The sequence below is a fragment of the Gambusia affinis genome, linkage group LG15 (assembly GCF_019740435.1).
Source record: "Gambusia affinis linkage group LG15, SWU_Gaff_1.0, whole genome shotgun sequence".
NCBI classification, from domain to species: Eukaryota; Metazoa; Chordata; class Actinopteri; order Cyprinodontiformes; family Poeciliidae; genus Gambusia; species Gambusia affinis.
The window spans coordinates 5344944-5368381 of NC_057882.1; the positions used below are offsets into that span (position 1 = coordinate 5344944).

Consider the following 23438-nt stretch of genomic DNA (forward strand, 5'->3'; position numbering starts at 1 on the left):
CTCCTGCAAACTAATCCCTCAGCATCCCCCCCCCCGTCTAATTTATCAGAGCTGTTTGTTGATGCTCTAATGCCAGAAAGCATGTCTGAATGCTAACAGACTATTTAGAAATGACAATTATACACACTGCTTACAGCAGAATCTATTAACACCAGCTGGGGACCGCAAGACACCAGTCAGTGACTGGAGATGCAAATGCTGTTCCTACTAGCTGAAAACAATTAAAACTACAGTTTGGGTTGTAGTGTGGATCCTCGAACCTCCAACCAACGAGAATTTGGTTTGAATTTCTATTGGGAACTGTAAATGTGTGGCATTCAGGAGTAAAAACAGAGGAAACATCTTCCTCTGCTGCTTTGATTTCACATTGATATAGTCCTGTCATAGACTTTACCATCATCAGTACAAGATTTAAGTGAAGAGTTAATGCGACAATGGACATTGCAAAAACTTATTAAAAGAATGCCACAGCAAATGAGTGTTAGAATCAAAGCGAAAGGTAATCCAAGAAAACACTGGAGTACGTCACCCTTTTTCTTTAGTAATGACTTTTTTTGGTCAGGCCAGATTAAAATAAAAAAAATAAATAATAATCAAAATTATAGATGAACTTAGCAGCAGTAAAATATCTACAAACAAATCTGGTTGTGTCTGGATATATTGATATTTTAACTCAAAGTTAAAAACCAGAAGGAATTTCATGATTTTTAGGCAACTGTTTCAAAGCAGGTTTTGTCCAGGCCGCTACCTTGAGGAGGAAGGATTACCATCACCCACTGGGACTATACCTCAGGTTGACCTTGGGTTCTTTGGACCAGAACCAGCCGGGTGAACCCAGCAGTGATTCTTAGAAAAGAAAACTCTGTCAGAGTAGCTGCTTCCAAACAGAAATCAAATGGAAATAACATTCCTTGCTCAAAAACTTCAAAGAATGGCAGCAAATTGGTAAAAAAAGGCATGAAGAAATCACCAGTTACACATTGGCATGGTGCCCTGTTCTAATGTGTGGGCGGGGATGGAGCCTCCAACTGTTTTCTCACCATTTACAAATAAACAAATCGTGCATTTCCACTTATTTGAATGCCAAGCGCCGTCTTGTTTGAGCCGTGTTCAACCAGGAGATAAAGACTCCCTTATTATTTGTTAGCATTAAATTTGCATTATTATGCGTCATTTAAATATTAATGTTTCTGATGATTCTCTGGCAGCTGTTTTTCGAGTTCCTAGTTTATATACTTTCTGCCGATTTGGTCAGAAATAAAAAAATTTAAAAAAGCATCTGCTTTCAAAACAAAATAAGAACCGAGGCTTCTGTGAATTCTTACAGTTTTCGATTCATCAACTCATCTTAGAAATATATGATGCAATAAGCAGCAACGTTCTGACGCTTTAAAAATATTTGCTTTAATATGTAGCTCATGCATGTCCTCATTCCTATGCAGAAATGCCTCGTTTCAGATTGCGTTCAAGCTCCTTTAAATGCAACACGACTTGTGGTGCCACTGCTGACCAAAGTTTAGTAGATCCAGGATCCGATTTTATTCTGAGAGCTAACCTAAAAAGCACCTTATAATTTTCCCTTGTTTGGCCACTTTTTCCAGCTCTCCAAGTCTAAAATAGACTGTATTATTTTCACAGCGGCTTTGAACTCACCGCAGCAGTTAAACGTCCCAGATGTTGGCCATAAAGGAATTGTGCATTTTTCCTCCTCTGAACATGTTGAGTTTTAGCATCATCCTGTGAACGTTGGCTCCACACTCAGAGTAAATACACTGTTTTAAATCTACAGCAGAGGGTCGTTAAATGAACTCCGGCATCTGCCGTTGCATCGATTAGCTCTTATCTCAGGATTTAAGGCTGCGCAGGTCGGTTCCACATCAACACAGACGAAATGGCACAAAACACAGACAGACAGACATGGCGGGTCAGGTGGAGGGATAATTAATACAAGAGAGAAAATCCATTTTGAATGTAATTACTGTCAGAGGCAAAAAAAAAAAAAAAACAAAAAAAAAACAAATTCAGCGGGTTCCAATAAGACGAGGAAGAACACAGCTCAGCTGCGCTTTTAGCATCCATCAAAAATAAAAAAAGAAAATAAATATATAGTGTTACTTTTACAACATATAGCACCCATTTGAAAATATGCCATTAGTCATTGCAGTGGGTTTCTAAATGCTGCTGCGTAGGAAAACGCTGAGTGAGTTTAAGGCTGGGTTTTAGTTTTGTTTTTTTTTTTGTTTTTTGGCAGACGTGCCTGCATTCATTTTCCAGCAGCTGACAGCTCAAGACCATAAACGGAAAAGAAACGGCAAAAATCTCTCGAGACTTTCACACACCGGCTCACTCAATCAAGACATCTCACTGCTAACAGAGCGTCAGCAGCAATCCAGCAGCACCCATAGGTTTCATCTTCAAGCAGGAGATTTTTACGTTTTCCTGTGATTACAGCGGAACACACTTCAGAGTACTTCAGGTCGTCCGCTGATCCACCACGGATATGGTGCGACTCCGACAAACACTCAGCTAGACTCTGAGGCAAGAAAGAGCATTGTCCATGCCCACTTCTAAAATTATCTCTTATTCACTCTGGCAATAATTCAGTTATTTCCTCAGAGGTGCCGTGGCCCTGCATCCTAATATGTGTGGCTATAGCCTCAAAATTCAATTATGGCCGAGTTGCATGAGAAACAGGAAATCAATAAATGTAATTAAATCGCTCGGCCCTCAAAAGAGCGCGATGCTGTCATTGCCCCTTCAATACACCCGGCTCTATCAAATCTATCAAATGACGGGATCAATTTATTTGAATTTCTCCCCACTGCAACGGGACACGACCGAGGCACAGATGCCTAATTGTCTCCTTGTTGGCTCCTTTTCTCCTTTCCCTCCAAGGTGGAGCGAATTGCAGGGGAGTCGGAATATCTCGGCAGGATCATGAATCACGTGGAAAAAAACAAAACAAAACAAAAAAAAAACACATCCAGTGTGTTCTCGTTACCGCAGAACTGTCTTCGCAGCAGTGGTGCAGGGGGAGACCCGAGATGCCAAGAAAAGCTGCTGATCTGACGATATGCAATACTGATATGGCGTCTTAAGAGGCATTCCTTTTTTTGTCATTACCGTGTGAAGACGATGAACTTCAACTCGGCAAAACATCATTTAGTTAAATTTCTCATTCGAGTTAACAATCAAGCCCGTTATCACCACCTGAGGCCCCAGAGAAAAGCTGCACGTCTAGAAGCGCGGCGCCGTGGTCCAGTCGACCCACAAACAGCTCCAAAACATGCCGACAGTAGAACTGTGTCAACACCGGGACTGTGGAGAGTCACGGTTTGTGGAAATCAAATCCTTTCGTCGCAAACGCTTTACATTCAGTTACCGAGTTGCCACAAAACCACAAGGTCCAATCTACTACGCAGGGCAGATTCTCATGAATACAACCTTTCACACACGACAGCAAAGGCTAAGAGAGTTGGACTAAAAACTAAAGCATATGCAAGAGTTGTACAAAGATGCAACAAATGGCTAAGACATTAAGTGATGAAATGAATTTTTTTAAATGAAGGTAAAGCTGCAGGAAACAGCCATGTTTTTCATTCAGCAGCTCCAGCTGATGTGACGTTGAGTTCAGATGTGGATGGCTGCCTCCATAAACTGACTCCGTGCCGCTGTGGCTAATTAGCAGGGAGGCTCAATTTATTTACAGCAAAATTATGTTAGCTATTTTTTTGGCATATTGGTCTGAAGGGTAAAACCGGGCTGTGGTTTACTTTCATCGGGTTTCCATTAGAGTTTCTGAGTTGACCATGTAACTATTTGGTCATGTGACAGTGAGTGGTGGTGATATTGCCTCTCTGCTTCAGAAACAATCACTCTCAGCAGTGAGGGTTATTTTATGGTGTCAAAGTGGAAGAAAAATCTAACGCTGGTAAATCTCTTAATCGGCCTTAACGGCAATATCAATATCCTAAATTATTTTTATGCAAGTGCTTCCCTATTGATTTTTGTCAACATATGGGAGACGGGAAGAAGCTCCGTGATCCAAGCCATGAAGCTTTTATGGACCGAATCAAAGAGGACTGATAACGAAGCCTTGAGGATCACCAGAGCTAATGATTTCGCTTGCATGCTAAATATTTAACTTCAAACTGCGAAGTCTGCGTAGCCGTTAAAATGTCTGTTTTAATCTAAACTACTGCACAAGAAGAAGAAAGCAGCGATTAAAAAACAAGAGATGACATGAAGCAATTCAGTTTTTAAAGGTTCCCAAAGACCCAGCTTTTATTTTGACGGTCCACTTCCATTATCAGCAAGTAATTCTGCATATTGCTTAAATAGTTAGCTCAAAGCTAAACAAGCTTAACATTTAATTTGAAGCTAAATATTTAGTTGGTTATATATTAAGCTTGATAATATTTAATTTGAAACTGATATTTAGAAATGAATGAACAACATGATGAAACCATGCCTGAAAAACATTTTTCTATTAATTTGTTTCCCTGTTCAGAAAGTCTAACTGAAATTATTGCAGTAACTTTGACTGTGTAGCTTTTACGGACGACTCCCCTTAGCATGGTGTCCTACGAAGCTTGTACAAACACCAGCTGGAACACTTTGGACCAGTGAAGAAGACACTTGATGAACAGAAATCAAAATATTATCAGCAGGACATTTTTTCAGTTCTTCCATTACTGTTTAAAGCTGAACATATTCTGATTAAATGCCACTGAGAGCGGACAAAGGCCACCAAGCACCGCAGACAAAACTTTGATTAAATTGAGAATTCCACCATGAAAAATAACTCTGTCACAGCATTTGCATTTGACCCCATCCATTACCAGTAGTCACATGCTAGGTCACAATAATCCAGTTTAGAACGACCAATAGCCCTTTCAATATGGTTCTGGACTAGAGTACCCAGAGAGAAGCCATCAACACAGAGGGAGAACACGCCACATTCAAGTAGAAACTGATCATGTTTGGGATTCAAACCCAGGACCTTCAGTTTACAGGTTAACATGCTGCAGCTCAGATTCCTATTTAATTATTAGAGCAGTTTCAGTATAAAACTCCTGTTGAGAAAAAAAAAAAAAAAAAAGTTTTTTTTTTTAACTTGTCAAAAATTTTAAAAAACTGCAAATATTTAACAGAAAAATTAGCAGCGTTGGGGATCAGAATGATCAATGATTTTCTGCAGAGTTGGACTGAAATACATGAGACAGGAACTGTGACCCTGAAACCTGAGGTCAGAATAAACACCACGGTGCCATTTAACATCCATTAAATTCAACACCATCATCAAACCGCTCTTCCACTCACCAGTGACCCCTGGGGGTCCCTCAAACTCCACTTGGAACCCTGAGCTGCAGTGAGGGGGCTAAGGGGAGTGCCCTGCGCCATATAACCATTGGAGCGCTGGGATTGGGTCCTATTGTATACACTGAATGAGCGCCGAGCCACCCTCAATGGATGACGGATTTCTTTCCAACCGCCCAAACTGAAAACTGCAATCAAACCAGCCGGGAGCCGCAGAATCTGTGCGCAGGGTAAAAAAAAACGCGCTATCAAGTTCGAAAGTCTAAGTGCGAGAGGAGAGGGAGAGGGGTTCGGATGCACAGAGGCGGTAAATTACTGTTAATCTGGACCGCAGGTACATCTAAACAGTAACAGACCCGAACTGGCGCATTAAAGGGAATTTCTTTGTGCATAAAGCATAGAATGGCGCGATATAACCGCGTCTAACCCAGCTGGAAACGAAGGGTCTGAGTGCGGATTTAGCAAATCTAAAAACGTGGGTTTTCTTCTTTTTTTTTTTTTTTTTTTTGGCTGTTAAACCCGAAACCAAGCATAACCGTGAAAAGAGACCCACTCTCTGACACGCCATCCGTGGCGCGTCACCGTACCAACAGAGCAGAGAGGCACTTTCTGGATACAAATAAATAAAAATAAAAATGGCTGTTGCGCTGATTTTATGTGTGCAGCTGAATGGGCGGATTTTCAGGCTCGGATGGATTCCGTGCTGAAGTCAGATAAATAAAACGCGCTGCTTTGGTTTAAGGAAGCACAGACAAGGTCCCCCTGCAGTCCCTGCCAGCATCTTCTCCCGCAAAACAACTCCGGCTCTCAAACTGCTGCGCACAACACCAACAGATTCCCTTCACATCGGACCAGAAAGCACAAACTCAGAAGAAAATTATCCCCCAGATTTGGTCTGCGACTACTTTTTAGTTTATAAAAAAAACAAAAAAAAAGATATCGAAAATATGTCCGATATGAAAGTCTGCAGCCAGTCAGAATGAATGCGTGTTTCTCTTTTCGCGCGTTATACTTGATTTGCGCACAGACGGCAGACATTTCTCCTCAGAGAAACTTTTTTCGGATGGTTGTGTTTGTGAAAGGAACAGCAGCCCCGGCAGCAGCAGCCTCAGCCTCCTCCTGCTCCCGTCCGGAGCCGGTGCTGTGGAGGCAGCCAGAGGATGCTGCTCTGCCTCCACTCAGCAGCTCTGCTGTGGGAAACAGCCCGGACTTAATCTCCTATTGTTAGAAATAAACAAGTGCTCTCACCTGCACAGCCGGTGAACAGCAGTCCCCAGAGGACGTCCCTTATCTGAATCATTGTAATGTCTCACAGATATTCTCCTTGAAGATCAAGCGGAGAGCTTCTGGATGAACACAGAGCAGCCTCTGTGTGGCTTTTCTTATCTTTTTTTTTTTTTTGTCCCAGAAATGTAAAATAGCAGCTGCAACAGGACGGGTTTTTGGTCCTTGTCGCTACCCGTGTTCGCGCCGCGGCACAGTGAGTGACAAGCAGCAGCAGCCGAAGCTCGCACCAACGCGCACACACACGCACTGAGCGGATACCAGCACGGATCACTCCGCCCGCCAGGATCCAGCCTCCCCCCTCTCCTCGTCCTCTCCCTCCCCTTCACACACACAGAGGGGGCGGGCCGGGCCGAGCCGAGCCGAGCTGAGCCGAGGCGGCTGCAGCATCCACACGGGGCGCGCAGCGGCAGCAGATGGTCACAATGATGGCCTCTGTAATTCCTCTTAATACGATTAGGAATGTGCAAAGTTCTGCAAGATATGTGGAGTAATTAAGATTCAGAGCATTAAGGAACAAACGTGGAAAATTGAGTCTTTTTCAGTGTTTTGACAAGAACTGGGGAGGAGAATAGTTTACAGGTCAACATTTTGCGACTACTCCCAGTTCCAGAAAGTCTGGAAAAGTGTCATATTGATCCCAGTCTGGAGAAGTATGGATAGAGAAAATAAAGAAAACCAATTTCCAGAATTTTTTTTCTTCCAGTGTCCCTTCTGGCAATCTGGTCACATCAGTTTTACCACCTTCCTTCCAGTTTCCACACTCTATCCATTCCTATGTCATCCATCTTTACAATAGCTGTCCATCCATTTCTCCATCTATCCATCCTTCCTACAGTTAAACTTCACTTGATTCTATGAGCTACTACAACATTTATGGTATCTTTTGGATAAAGTATATAACTGAATGGAAAAACTAGGGACAAATGACGAGCAGCATTTTATTTTAACAGATTTTGAAAGTGTTTACAACAATGTCCAACACAATGAAATATGAAGATGCTCTCCAAGAACACGAGGCTGGATGTCGGCTCTTCTCTCACTCTGATTTAGTGAGAAATTCAGCCTCAAGGTTTCTCCAACTGGATTTTCTTCTGAATAAACTAATTCGTCCCCATTTTAAACAAGCCCCCATGTGGTTATGTGGAGCATGGAGTAATGATGTTAACCAGAATATTTTTCAAAAATATGAAAATGGCATTTCTCAAAAAGAAATATTTGTCTTACATTTTCTTTCATTACATGATTTGTACCAGTTTGACTTGTTTGTGTTTTGTTTTTGTTTGTTTTGGTCCTTTCTCACATGTTCAATAGAACTGATGCCAGTTTTAAAAGTTGTTTTTCCTTTCCCCAGTTTTGTTTTAAGATTACAGGTTTTAAGTTTCTTAAGTTTAAAAGAACCAGAAATTGTATTGTTCCTGTTGTTCCAAGATGCCAAAGTTTCATTCTATGATTCCAGAGGTATTGAGTTGTCATGGTTTCAGTTTGCCACATTTCTGAGCCTCAGATGCACAATAGGTCTTTTTTTTTTATTAGCTACTTATTAGTTACCCTTTGTAATTATACTTCTATTTTCACTTTGAGTCTCTTTACCTCAAATTATTTTTAGCCATGAAAATAAATCTGTCAATCATTTCCTGGTTCAATGTTTCAAGGTAAAAGGTTAGCACCATCAGGCAGCACAACGTTTGATCTCAGTAATCAAAACCACTCAGGAACATCCTCGGCATGCAGTCAGGCTTTTTTATTGTTCGGTAATCCTGACATCCCGCATGTAAAACCTCATCATCCTCATGCACCACCAGCAGAAATAAGCAGACATCAATCCTCTACTTCAGACTCCAGAGTCTGGAGCCAAACTGAGCAGTCATCAACAAACCTTTAGATTTTCACCTTTCACATGAAATACTCTGTTTACTCCTTCAGCTGCTCAACCAAAAGAAATTGACTCAACCGAAAACGCGCTGAGATTTCAAACTCTACCAATTTTCTCACATAAAAACAACTATTCTGATTAAAGTCAGTATTTTTTTTTACTCTGTAAAACCTCCATCTATCAGGTGAAATGAGAGAAATATGGTCAGTTAAAATCCTCTCCCATTTCCAAAACATTTTTGGAACTTTTTTTTGTTGACCAATTTTCCATGTTGATTTCATCAGTAACAGAATAAACATCTTTGTCTTATATCCAGTTAAGTTGATGGATGGATAAAACTTCATAAACCTTTATCTTTGTGAAGAAGGCCAAAGTTTCTTCTAATCTAAGAAACAAGAGTTTTAAAAACTAATGAGATATGAAAGCTACATATTTTTAAAAGTAGCTGATGTCCACTAAAACTGAAAAAGCCACACAGCAGGAGCCAACTCCTGTGTGTGTAAAGGTTCAGCATAAGATGAGATCCAATATGGTGTAAAGCATTTACAGCTCCCTAAATCTGGCTTTTAATAGTTAATTTTTTTAACAGTGCATTTGTCAGTGTCAACATAATGAATGTGGAATGTAAAAAAGAAGGGAAAAAAAAATAGTTTCCAGGAACTGGAGCAGGTTGCCTCCTGCTCACACTGCACCCTGGTGTCGCCATCGCCTGCCCTCCTACCTCACACGGAGATCCTGTGGCAAAAAGATGTGGAAATCACAGTTCTCTAAAAATCAAGCGTGAGCCTCACCGCACGTGTTGTGGACTGAATCCACATTAATTTCCCGGTTAGCTACAAATCCACAGGGTCACTGGTTTAGATCGCCAGAGCCCAGGATGTGCCTCCCTTTGATTTCACTCGACTTCCTCCAGCGAGTGAGAGCAGATAAAAAAACTAAATAAATAAAAACAGAACAGATTTTTTAAATCAACCTGTTGTGCTCGTTATCAGATCGTTCATGGGGATCTTGTACTGTATGTTTATGTCAGAAGGTTACAGGCTTCCCTTTGACTATGTGCTTATCTAGAGGACAGCTTCTATGAACATGTCCTCAAAGAAGAAATTCTAATGCAAGGTATGAATGAACTATTCAGGACGACAGCAATATGTCTGCAAACATCCTCTGATGATAAATCAAGGAGGTCCTGCTAGAGAAACGGTGAAACACCTGCAGACCACCTGCCTGCCTAACACTGCCACTCAACAGTCTCCATAGGCTCTACACACACACAGTCGGTGTGTGTATGTGGAAAGGCTGACTTTATTTTAGTTCATTAAACCTTCATTTGACCAGAAAGGAGAGCGACTCCAAGGAAGATCTGACTGAAAAGGGTGATCTGGCAAAGAAAGGCAGCAACACGCCTCATGGTGAACGAGACGACAAACGTTAAAATTAATGTCCAAACAATATGACAAAGTATGGGAGGTATTACTGCCGTAACAAGGCTAGATTTGAAACTCTGTTACTGTTTGAAGGACTTCTGTTGATTTATTTCAGTGAATTTAGTTGTGACAGTTTCACTTCAGACTGGAAGGTGAAAGAACTGAAAGTTTTTCTCTTTTTTTCTCCACCCACTCGCAGACAAGGGACAGAAAAACAAAATGTCATTTTATTTTAAGGCACAATGTCTTTAAAATCACCAGAGGAAAAAAAAAACACAAAAAAAAGCACCAATAAAATAATTTTATTGTTTAATACTGGCCACCCGACGTGTTTCTACATTCGCTTCCAAAGTCAGAGCTCCAAATATTCAGCCACAGTTCTCATTTCTCTGACAGGTGAGGAACACCTGATCAAAGTCTCCATGCTGAGATACAAACTAGCATCAGATCAGAGTTTCACTGCTGCTGAACTTTTTTCAAAAATCTTTTCCCTCTGGCCGCTCAAAATCTGACTCCATCACCTGGGGATGCGCTCCCCACGCAGGGAAATCCAGATCAAACCACATCCAATGTGGACTGAGATTTTTCAAGGCTCAATAAAACTGTCAGGAATTCACCTGAGTGCACTTCTCCTGCCCATGTACAGAGCGTGGGTTACTAACCTGCTCCTCGTCTGAAGGCTGTCCTGACAGGTGCCGCCTGCTTCTCCTCTGATCGAGTTTTCCAACATGTTTCAGCAGAAAACTGTGACAGGTAGGGTTTCCATCTAAAACCTGCCGATGTGGAAGGTTTTCAGAGGTTAGAGACGCATCCAAATAAACTTTCTATTCACAGCAAATCTGTTCCAGAAAACTGCAGAAGAGCTGAAACACTGAAAAAAAACCCACCAGCTGAGTTTCTTGTGATTAGCAGTAAGTGAAACATTGATCAACATGTCTGATGTGTATCCGCTTGATGATTTTGATGAAGGCATTTTTAATGCTCATTGCATAAATGACGACAATGTTGTTTTAATGAGGGAAAGCACTTTGAACGTGACGCGACTGTGTGCACATGGCTTGTGCCAGTGAGTATTTGTGCTGCAGTTTTACTTTCAGTCAATTAGGGATATTTTCAAAAACTAGTTTTTACAAATGTGAACCACAGGTAAATCAAAATGAGGGAAAAACTGTTTTGTAAACAGACCATTACTTCACTGTTTGCAGTGTACAAGATTGCACCTCAACTACACTGGTAGTTTTTTATTTTAAAAAGAGACAATAAAATGGCCTGAGGGATTCTAGGATTCCCTCAGGGGGCGCTAGAGCGTTTCACTGCAGATGAGGATGTCTGGATTTCTCTTCTTCACCTTTTTGTTGTCTTGCATATCGATATATTAATAAAACTGAACATATACAGATAATATTCCCTGATTTGTTATGCATGACTTCATGAGCTGGGACTTGTCCAGCAAACAAATTACGCTCATATTTTCATACGCAAACCTTTTCATTTCCAATGTCCTCTACTCTATACTGTTTCACTCGCGTTGATTTGTTTCAAACTGTTGAGGACTGATATTTGTAGAAGGAAGATAATGAACAACGCAGGTGTCAAGAAGGTTTAGAACCGATTCCATAAATCAAGTGTGTTTTCGTTCATTCACTGGTCCACTTCCATTTTACTTGCGTCTGTGCGGCCAGATTTATAATGTTAAAATGTAGAACAACTGGAACTGTGCCAGACAATGTGGGACAGGAATCAAGTTTACTTTGGCACCGTGGACACAGAGGAGGAGAGGTCAGCAAGGTCAAATCTCCAAAGCTCACCGCTGCACCAATTACTGACATCCTTATCTTCCATTTGTTTATTTTAAAACCTTTGCACACATCCTTACAGGGCTGCCAGTAATTACGGACAGCGCTGAAGTGAAGCGACTAGGAGGCTTGAAGAACGGCAGGGAAACATTTGGTACAATCATTTAATATATTCCCCTAAGAGCTGAGCGTTACAGCACATGTTCCACTGAAGACGTTTCTGTGACCTCCGCAAGCAGCGTTACAGCTAAAGCAGTTTGCTTCCTACGTTCCTTTTGCTGTGACATACGACATAAAAGCTGCATCATGCAGTCCACGATCAGACATATTTTGAGTCGTTTTTGAGAGGGTCGTTTGAAAGCCTGACATGATCCATTTATCTAAGCTGATTTTAGTGTTTTAGAAAATTAAAATAATTGGTTGCTATAGCAAACCCTGCCACATGGAGGCAAATAAACGTCTCCAACCTCTCGTTGTCATTTCCAGCTTAATTTGTTTAATTATTGATCCAACTATAGATGTGTGCATGTTTACGTGAGTTTCTTTATTATTTGAGATCATGTCTGCTTTATTCGAGTGACATGTTTGCTCGTCTTTCCTATTTTGAAGAGCGACTGGAAGAACCGACTGTCACATATTTGTTCCCCAAAGAAACAGGAATTATGGATCATGCCAAACAATCTGTGTGAAATTATGCTACTCCAATACAAGATTTTACTTCAGGTAAATTTAAAATATATTTTACACATTTGCTGTGGAGGGCATTTTACAATTATAAAAATAGAAATTGCTTTCAAAGACATTAAGATGACTACCTTGTTTCCAAAATAAAATTCCAGTGAAGATGCAGATTCCAGAGATCCAATCTGCCAAACACAATTGTTCATTTTTAAAAAGTTTTTAGAACGTATGATTTTGCCAAATGAGTAAATGCACCCGACTCCCCAGCACTTTGAGATTTTAAAGCATAATTTCTGAGTGAAACAATACTACAGAATCTAAAATACAATCTGTTACATTTTGTTTTTCTCCCACGTCTGTAATAACACCTACATCTTTCAGGTCAAACTACTCTGAATTTTAGAAAAAGACAGCTTGAGTAGACAACAAAAAGCTTTGTCTGTATGACAAAGTAATAATCCACTTGTTTAATTGTGAGTTAGATGTGCTAAATCCAGACTTCGGTTAAATTTCCCTCTCAGGCATCCGTCCTGCAAAACGAAGAAATCTTTTCAATAGGAGCTGTCAAATAACATGAAGTAGGCTGAAAGATCTCAAAATGCAACACAATTTGCTTCAATGCAAAGACATTCATGAATAGATGTGAAAGCCATTTACAGTCTAAAAGGGGTTATAAAACCATTTCTGAGGCTTTGGGCCTCCAGAGAAACACAATAGAACCATTATCCTGAGGAGAACCTACCCAGCACCGGCTGAACAACCAAAACTACTACAAGAGCTAATCAACAACTCATGCAGAAGGTCCAGAAGAAAAAAGAAATACATGCAAAGCTCCGCAGAGTTCATAATTCAAGAAGAAGAAGAGTGAAATAAATGGCCTCTCTGGAAGAGTTCCAAGACCAGAACCACTGCTGACCCAGAAGAACACACAGACCCACCTCACATTAACCAAAAACGTCATCACAGCAATACAATGTTTATTTTCCTATAATCGGTGATTGTGATCCCAAGGACTGGATTATTCTTCAGATTGTGATGCTGAATCTCTGGTTTTGCTTGGCCAATGATTTATTTTACCATAATTACAACATTCATTTTCCACAGTCATGCAAATTATGACACAGAGATTCATCAACTTCTGTTCTACATTAGGGAGATTAACTGCATACTTTGCTGTTCAAGGAGATGTTGGCACATACTATGCAACACAAGATGTTCTATTTTCAGAGGATGTGCACTAATTAGGCTGTGAATTACAGCCCTTTTTTCAGCTCTCATGATGACACTGCTTTACTGCAGGCTGGTGCACAGCCTTACATCTCAGACTCTATGGAACACTTATTGCTTAAAGTAGCATTACAGCCTGCAAAAATACTAAATTTTACCAAGCATTTTGGGTCTACTTTCTAATGCAAATATCTTGGTACTTGGAATAACACAGAAACCCAAAAGTAACCTTTCAGCAAGACTTAGGAGCTTGTTTTAAGTCAATTTCTTATTGTTGATTAAAAGGTTTTAGGTCGACTGGCAGATTATTTCATGTCTAGTTATAAGTGAAATCATCTGCCAATGGAGCAACTACTTCTGTCATCAATATTTAGGAATGAGACTTAAAACAAGCTCCTACGTCTTGCTGAAAAGTTACATTTGTCAGTTTTGACTTATTTCAAATATGCTAAGATACTTGCACTATAAACTGCACCAAAATTACTTGGTAAGATTTTATGCTTTTGCAGTGTATGGTCTGTCCAAGTCTTGTCACCTGCAGAAATACTCGGATGATTCTGCTGTTGTCAGGGAGATCAGAGACTGACATCAGGGATTAATAATGTCATTTTGAATTGAATACAAAAGATAGAGTAAACTATCAAAGACATATCTAACAAGCTATAAGTGTAAATAAGATCATTAAAATAACTAAGAACCTTTAGTTCTGGTAGAGACAGTAAGAGAAACGTTTTGTTATAGTTTAAAAACACTGGGGGGCGCCACTCCCTATTGAACGGACATGCAAATAATTAATGAAAGAGTTGTTGAATTCAAATTACAACTTGTTTTTTTGCTCATAGTTTCCTCAAAGACATGCTGCCCTGGGCAGAGAGCCATACTGGCCAGATCAAAAAATACCAGTGTTGAACTGTTTCAATCTTCCACTGAACTTTAATCTGATGGGGGTTTTTTCCTGTGATCAGATTTAGAAACAGGTGCAGCATTAGCAGAGGATTTGACATGAGCAGATACTTTGAAATAATTTTAACGTCTCTTCAACTTTGTGAAAATACTTTGTCATTTGCTCCTCTGGGACTTTTCACCAATTTTATTTGCTACGTTGCCAAAGACTGTGAGGGCTGCTAGCCTCCTGTGGTACTAATTCCTCTCTGCGCAAGCCAGTTCTCTTTAGGTAATTACGTTCAAAACATGCCACATCCTCTCAGCATTTCCCACCATTTTAACACCATGATGAAAACCAGGCATTGAAGCCAGGGCTAAATGAGAAAAAAAGACGTTCTGTCGCAGAGTGAGACGAGAGCTGGAAAACTAAAACTGCAATAAAAACACATTTATTCCAGCATATAAATCTGGCAGTATAATAAAAGCACGGCCTCAAACATTTTTCCTGTCTGCAGCAGAATCAGGTCATCTTAAATGATTTATTTTAAAGTCTGCGGGCATTTAGAGAGACATTTGGTGGATGTACTTGACTGCAGAGTCAATGGTGCAAAGCTTCCATCTGTACGTCGGTGGCCTAACACCATAAACTCATTGCAGTTGAATGTTGAAGCAGTCAGCCCCACAAATCTTTGCAGGATTAAAAAAAACAAACAGGTTTTCTGCCACAGAAACATCTTGTCCTCTTTGGTTTGAGGTTGTACCCTGGAGGAGACCAGCCGTCCCCTGCCTTCAGTTTAGCCAACATCAGGTCCAGATGGGAAAGACGAACAGTCCTCTCTCCAGAGACCAATTTCAGGGGATCTGAAAGTGTTCCCTGGCCAGAAGGGAAATGCGTTTCTTCTGCCTCTTCTGGGTCTGCCCTAGGCCTCCTCCCAGAGGGACGTGCCCAGAAAACCTCCTGTGGGAGAAACGCAGGAGGCATCTTTTCCTTTCTAAAGCTTAAATCCCCACAATTTACTCACCAAGGATGAGATGAGCCTGGCCACCAATCAGGAAGGGGTTGCTGGAGACATTCATATCTGGGATCCAGTTCTGATCCATGCGTCATGACAATGGGTGAAAATTAGAAACAGAAACATTTTTAAACTGAGAGGCACAGTTTTTCCATCCATCTCCTGCTTCATCCCATCATATCAAGAAAAAAAAGAAAACTGAGAAAGTAGTCAGACGTCTGCTGTAGATGCAGAGATGGGACCCTGAGTCAGAGGGAACAATCCAACTTATTCATGTTGAAAACCCTGACCTCTGGCTTACAGCAGCTTCACTCTTTAGCTGGCAACCACTGCAATGCACACTGAAGGTCTGTTTCTAATGATCCACAAAAAGTTAAGATTCTCTTACCACACTCTCCAATTAAAGGTTAGATCTTTATGGTACTGTCAAATTACAGAGTCAAGTTTAAGATTTAGTACACATCCTTACCAGGAGTGACAATAAATCTGAAGGGAAAAGAATCGACCTCTGCAGACAGCTAGAAATCCATCCCAATGTGCAAACGTCAAATACAATTCAATGATTTGTTTAGAAATCATATCGAGATACAGAATATGTGCACAGAACAACTAAAGATGCCAATAAGCTGAGGGGTAGCAGCTTGTGGGGAAACAAAAAGTTTAACATCGACTTTTAGGATCTATAATAGCAGCTGAAACAATAAATTGGAGGGTTTGGATAATAGAAATCTCCTCAGTGAAGAATAAAAATACACACTTTATGAAAGAGATGGTATTTTGTGGAAAAGCCAATGAGATACACTCACTCATCTCTGGTTGGCATGGAAACCAGGCTTCTGTATGATCTAACAAAGCACATCCTATATACATCACTTTGTGAATGCATTCATCAACACCCAGCTTCATGTTTTGTCAATTTATAACCACAGCTTCAACATATTCTTTAGATTTCACTTCCAGAATGTTCTATTTAGCTGAAGAATGAGGGGTGCATCTGTAGACATGCGCTTGATGAAACATGTGGAGGCGGCCTCATGCTATGGTACAGGTGTTCTTCAGCAAGTTACTTGATGCAAAGATGCATGGTGCTGAATCCAGAACAATCTGGGAAGAAAACCTGTTAGAGGCTGCAGAAGACTTGAGACTGGAGTAGAGGTTCAGCTTCCAGCAGGTTAACCACCCTAAACATACACCCAGAGATACAGCAGATAGTTTAGATCAATGCAAATTTATGTGTTGCAATGAACAAACCAAAGTCAATTATGAATCTGCAGCCAAACTTGATTGTTGATGTTCATAGATTCAAATTAAAAGTGATCCATTTTACAGAGAAAGAATAGGCTATATTTCAAATCTACTGTTTTTCCACAAGACGTGCAAAAACAGAATAGACATAGCCCAAAAGACTGGCAGCTGTATCTGCAGGGGAAGACGAAGACGGTTCAAGAAAGTATTAACTCAGAGGACAAGCGTACAAACAAACCATGTACGTCCACTCCATTATACAATAAAAACACCTCTGATAAAACACATTGTGGTTTATACTCATAACACAAAGGTTTAAGGGTATGCACACATTTATAAGACAGTGATCCCTCCAGCTGACCCCTAGAGCAGCAATAGTAAGACATGAGACAGTGTGTCTAGTCAATGAGACTGTTCCTGTATCACTCCACAGGGAGCGGTGGTGTCAAAACATTTCTGGCTCTGACTCCAGCTACTAAAGGTGAAATGGGAGCACTACGTCTGGCTGACAGGGGAATTTTCCACCTGCTGCAGAGACCGTCTCTCGCTTTATTGCAACGAGTTACAAAAATCCAACCCGGAGGTGATTAAATCTGACACTGACATTTTGAAGCAAAAAGGCCTTTTAGTTTAAACACATTGCATCACTAAAAACACCAGAGTTCATTTTAGGTATGGTGATGTGGTGGATGTTTGAAACTTAGGTCAAATGTTAACAAAGCTTAACATATCTGTTTTAGATATGATGAACAAACACAACCAAGCTGAGAAGATGGCAGGTAGAAAAAAAGTTCATACTTTTAAGTATTCTTAACCAAAGAACAAGACCTTGACTGGAGTTGACACCTACCAGTATCAGGGAGGTAAAAGAAATACATTTCTAGCATTACTGGAATAAGTTACTTGCAAAATGCACTCAATTTTACACCGTTCAAAGAGGGGAGCTTCAAAAGCAACATATGTGCTACAAATGTGCCCAATTTCTTCACACTTGAACTCACAAGAAAGTGTTTCTAGATGTGGTAACATTTGTGACAAAAGATACAGGGCAGCAAAGGATTTGACAAATAGGGAACAACGCCTAATGTCACTGAGTAACTACCAAGACAATGCTACCACCTAACATCAAAGAATCTGCATCAGTAGAAATACATGTCATAAGACCGGGACACACCGTGTCCGCAAAGATCGGACAGAACTTGAACATGTCTCGCTGTGTGTACTAGCTCCTGTTCTGAGAAGAGGAGGAGGGGCAGCTCTCATGTCAGAGAGACAGAGGACAGGAATTAGACATGTGTCACAGGAGCAGTCACACTGCATGATTTTCCCTGGAAACATCAGACTCTGCTTGACATTTGTCGTGGGTTGCCTTTAATCGAGGAAGTGCTATAATTGGAGCTTGCCATCCCTTTGAAACAGAATGACCACAGACTCAAGCTCACAACCAGAGATTTTCTTTGATGACAGAAGGTTTTAGTTGAAACGGAAGATATTCAGGGTAGCGCGTCATAGCAGGTCATGTAGGAAGGCTGTTGCTGGTTGCTGCAGCCGTCCAAGATTTAGTTCCAACCCTTAAGGACTTTGCTGTATGCTTACCTCACCAATTCTTTGATTATCGATATTCACAGTCTAAATATTGTGAATAAAGGCCACTTTAGCTCATTTCTCAAATAAAAGAACCACTATCAACATGGCTTAGGGCTGATCCCATGGTTGTCCAGCTCCAGCCCTCAAGAGCCAGTGTCCTGCCAGGTTTAGAGTCATCTCTGCTCTAACAAAGCTGCTATTTCCTCAGCGTCTCAAAGTTTTCCATTGGTTCTGCTATTGAATCTGGTTTGTTGAACCAGGGAAAGAACTTTAACAGTGAAGATATAATAATGTGACAATTTTGGTCCTCAATGTCTAGCAGATGGTCAGATGTGAAAACACCCCAATTAACTCATTTCCATTACATGCTTAGTCCTTGCAGAGTCATAGAGTAGGTTGATGCCTATCAGCAATGATTGATGGGTGAGAGATCAGGTCCATCCAGCACAGATCACAAGATCCCCATAAAGAAAAGACAAACATTCATTTGTTGTCGTAGCAGAACAATTTAATACTTTAACCTCACCCAATAGGCAATGTGTGAAACAAAATTAGGGGTACCTTGCTTTTATTATTCTAAAGAGAATTGTTGCCTGCCAGTATTCCACCTCCTGAATTGAGTTGTGATTCCTCCAGTAACAGTACATTGACATTTCACTGACATTCTTTTAAGAAACATATGGTGTGTGTTGCATCTACTTGAGCAATTCCAAAACTGTTTGGAGCTCTGGACAAGCTACTAACTTTAGACAATGACTGAACTTTCCCTTTAAAGTTAGCTCACTCTGTAAGAGTTTAATAATAGCATGGCTCCAAAGGGAACTCTATTGTAAGCGTAATACTCTTCAAAAGAAAGAGCAGGTTATTGGTGACTTTAAATCCACAAGGTCATGGTTTAGTGCCAGGCAGACTCTCCAATGACGAGCCTGAAAGGCAAACCTACGGTTTTACACAGACTTATTCCTTTCTAAGAAAGCCAGTAGCTGCACATAGACATTTTACTTTACAGTATTTAACAAAAAGGCAAAAAGCTTAACAAAAAGGCTTTTGTTAAGAAAGCTTTTTTGTTTTTTGTTCTAATAATCAGAACAGAGTGATAGTTATCACAGAACAGAGTGATAACTATCACTCTGTTCTGATTATTAGATTGTGATTTATCATAACTCACTTTAAAAGTTCCTCCTGAAGCTCCCTAAACTTTCAAAACAGTTCAAATTATGGCAAAAATGGAGGTAAAGTTTAATTAACACTACAGAGAATACTGCTGAGAATTCAGAGCAAAAACACACCTTAGAACTGAACGATTCCAGGACATTAAAGATTCTCACAGATTCTGGAACTATTGGCTACGGAAATAAGTTTTTAACCGTTAACCGTTTTGGTTGTGATGGAGGCAAAATAATTGCAACTTCCAATAGCCTGTTGGCAGTTTGTCAGACAGCTTTTAAGCATCACATTTGAGACCTGGAAGTCTGGCTCCTCCTCAGCAACATTCAGCTATTCTGCTTAAATGCTTAAAAGAAAGTACTGCTGCTCTGCGGTGGCAGAACTCTGGCTTTTCTCACCCTCTGAGGTGTCAAAGATCCATGATGTCTCCACAGTTACGCTCAGGAATAGGTTGGTCTTAGTTCAGTTTAACTGCCTGGTTTTTCTCCTGCAGCAGACAGAAGAACTTCACAGTATTAAATAGCTAAGTTCAATGCATTTGACTATAGCCAACTAATGGAGGATGTAGTGTGTGTCACAGGATGGAGCAACTGATATAAATGGTTCCTCATAAATAGCTGAACAAACATTAGCAAACCCAAATGCCTAATTGTATTAGTCACAATTGTGGATGTGACTAATACAAGCCGTTTGTTGGAGCCTAAACCATAAAATTTAAGCAGGAACATGTTTAGATGTGAAGAAGATCCAATTGGTGAAAATAAAAAAGGGAATGCAATACAGCTGATTGTGCTTGTGAGGTACAATCAATTCTTATGAGTAGAGAAAAACCAAGCAAGCTTTGAGAGGCTAAACTGAGTTTTTACAAAGTGAGATAAGAGGATATGAGCAGACAGAATCTTACCTCCATAAGACGTTTCTCTGAATGGTGACGAGAAGCTTGAACCAAACAGCTAGTCAACATAGCGCTGCTAAAGCTAGCTTGGCAGAATTCCATACTAACATATGGATCTTTATTAGTATTATTAGCATAAAAGGTTGTAGTTTATGGTGATATAAAGAGAAAGAAACAGGTCAGTGAACAGCTACAGTAGGAAACGGGTAGGAAATGCGATGAGGTACAGCAGGGAGGGTGATTAGAAATGAGAGGCAGGTGGAGACGGAGCAGCAGGGAACAGGAACAACTGAGGACATCTAGTGGCTGATGCAACAACTACAACTATATTTAATGTTTCTATTTTTCTCACAACAGCTGCTATCTCATTGTCAATAAACATACTTAAGGACGTTTGTTTTCAGGTTATAACACCATGTACAGTATTGCTCTGAAGTTAACATCACTGGAACAAGTTTTCTAGTGACTACTGGCTCCTGATGATACATTGCTGGAATGCACTGCATCATCTTTCAACAGGATGTTATTGATCAACAACGTGAGGCCAAACCAACACAGAAATGGATCATCAGATGGGAAATCAACTTTTTTTCCAGAGCTTCAGGCTATAGAGGAATCTCCACATGCTTCAGCCTGGTAAAACCTTATTAGAGAAGAAGTGCTCGATTATTTCTTGACGCTTTTTCTCACAAAATAAATGTTGTCAAATTAAAGGTTGGATTTTAAAAAGAAGGGGGAAAAAAGCCAGTATTGGATTCATGCTGCTGTAATAAAAGGTGAATTTATTTGAATGCTTTTCACACGTCTTTTCGGGGGTGTTGATAAATGTGGCCGGCACAGTACGCACGGACAAGCGTGGATAACTGAAAAGAACCCATTTAACTGCCTGCTGCTATCAAGAAAGCATCCATCAACACATCTCATGATCCAATTAGTTTAATCTGTGCAGGCCTGAATGTGTAAATAGAAGAACACTCTGCAGCTTGCTGCTGGGAAAAAGGAGGAACAAAGAAGTAAAGACATAACCAGGCTGACAGGAAAAAGTTTAGCTCTTTATTTAGCTGAATATAAAGTGAGGCTTCCAGGCAGAAAGTAGGAACAGGCTGTTATCATAGGGCAAGCGTTGAACAACAAATGACACAACGACCTGACAACCAGCGCAAGCAAGGTGCCAGGCATCTGTACTCTGGGGATGATTACATAATGGAAAAAAAAAGTGATGGAGATGGAGGAAGGGGTGACTGCAATCAGGAGGAGAGGCTGAGGACACCTAGTGGGTGGACAGAGTAGGACAGCAGGGAAATGATGGAGAGGAAAGTACACCAGCAGGTATGTTTGAAATCTTTTTCTACTCATCCAAAAAGCAGGATGCACTCTAGAAAACCTGAACAGGCTCTCGTGTGCTTCAGTGTCTATGACCAGATGTGATTGGCTGAGAGGCGAATTACTTCAAAAATTTCTTTCCGAGTTCCTTTAATGGGAATGAGTGACCACAAGGTTTTCCTAAGTTCAAGTCATTGAACTTAGATGTACTGCTGAGATGTACTGCTGTGTGTGTCATGTTTTAGGACCACAGGAGGAAGTCAGAGTACCCACAGAGAGCATACGCATGAACAGGGAAACATGTAAAGTCCATGCAGAAAGACCCCGGAATGGGATTGGAACCCATTGCGACATCTTAGGTTTCATGGTTCCAATCCTTTTAGAATGTTTATTTATGTTGTTCAAAAAGTGCACAGAAACAGGAACATGTTTCTGTTCCATTCGGAATAGTTTGAAATTATATCAAACTATGTGGAATTAATCTGGATAAGCTTTGAGTTCTTAAAATAAATTAACTTAAAACAAATCACCCGATTATTCAATGATTAGGACATTTCAAGAAAAAAATAAATAAATAAAAGTAGCAGTATTGGATTTGGTATCGGTGGTACTGCCCTTGTGCTCACTTGCTATTGGATCAATACCAGAATTCCCAATATCGCACACCCCTGTTTTAATGATATTCTAATTTATTCAGATGCACCTGTATTTTGATGATTTAGGGCGAAAAGATTATTTTCAAGATGCTGCACAAAGCACACAAATAACCCAGTTCTGTGAGCACTTTGAGGAGCTGCCGATGCTGACAACAAAAAAAAGCGTTGAGGACAAAGCTAGTGATAAATAAAAAAAGGTTTCAGGGTTTTCTCTCTTACAAAGAAATGAGTCCCAGCATTTTCAACCTTCAAACAAATATTCTGTCTCCTACTTCTTCTTCCTCCAAGTATGAATAAACCTGAGCAAAACATCTCATGTTCATTTATCCCCTACTGCTGCAGAGACACAAGTTATCCAACATCCACTGCTGTCATAAATATAATGCTGACACTAACAGCTCAAACCAAGTCAATCACTGATTAGCACTGAAAAGAGGCTAATCCACAGGAGGTAAAGCAGAGGCTTTTTCCTTTCAAGATGACAGATTCACTCTGACGTGATTAATACATTCATTTCAAAAAATGGATTAAGATAGCTGCCAAGCAAAAAAGAAGCGGTAAGCTGGTAGAAGACGGAGAACAAATCAGAGCTTTAACGTGCAGGAATTACTGGATTGCACAGAGGAAGACCAAATGGGATTAGCAAGAGTGAACTCTGAGCCACAGGCTGCATGGTTTCACTGAGTGGCCTCCATGTTTGCTCCAACCTGTCCACCTGACATCCTCCCAGCTGCTGCCCATTAGCTCATTAGTGTCGGGCGCATGAAGCCTCATTTTCCTGTCGCAGCTGTGGAATATTTCTACCGTGCAGGGAGGTTGTTGGGTTTTTTTTGTCTCAGCTAAAAATAGAGCAGCAAAAGGCATGAAGGGATGAGGGAATGAATGTGTGAATGATCTGCTGCCAAACCTTTTTCAAGGACCTCGGGTAGAAAACTGCAGGAAGGCTGTTGCTTTTTCATTTTGGTTTACGTTGAAATCTCTTGGCGTACAAATTAACTAGGTATTTTTGATAATGTTCATGGTTGGATTTAAGCCAAAAAATACCTGTGTTTTTATGATT

General features: G+C 40.5%; 1 protein-coding gene across 6 annotated transcripts in view; it reads right to left on the reverse strand.

Annotated features, from left to right (window-relative positions):
- The window catches only part of ncam1a (neural cell adhesion molecule 1a), a 285015-nt gene extending 264366 nt beyond the window's left edge, over nt 1-20649 (reverse strand). For 2 of the 6 annotated variants that reach the window (XM_044141320.1, XM_044141319.1), the window contains exons 1-3: nt 20409-20647; nt 15515-15584; nt 10566-10676 (exon numbers count right to left, since the gene is read on the reverse strand). In XM_044141320.1, the coding sequence (XP_043997255.1) occupies nt 10566-10676; nt 15515-15584; nt 20409-20501 (274 nt within the window). In that variant the 5' untranslated portion in view covers nt 20502-20647. Of the gene's footprint in view, nt 1-6567; nt 6898-10565; nt 10677-15514; nt 15585-20408 lie in introns of those variants that run through there. The other 4 variants (XM_044141323.1, XM_044141322.1, XM_044141318.1 and 1 more) reach the window with 3 other exon arrangements.
- Between the last annotated feature and the right edge of the window lie 2789 nt (nt 20650-23438).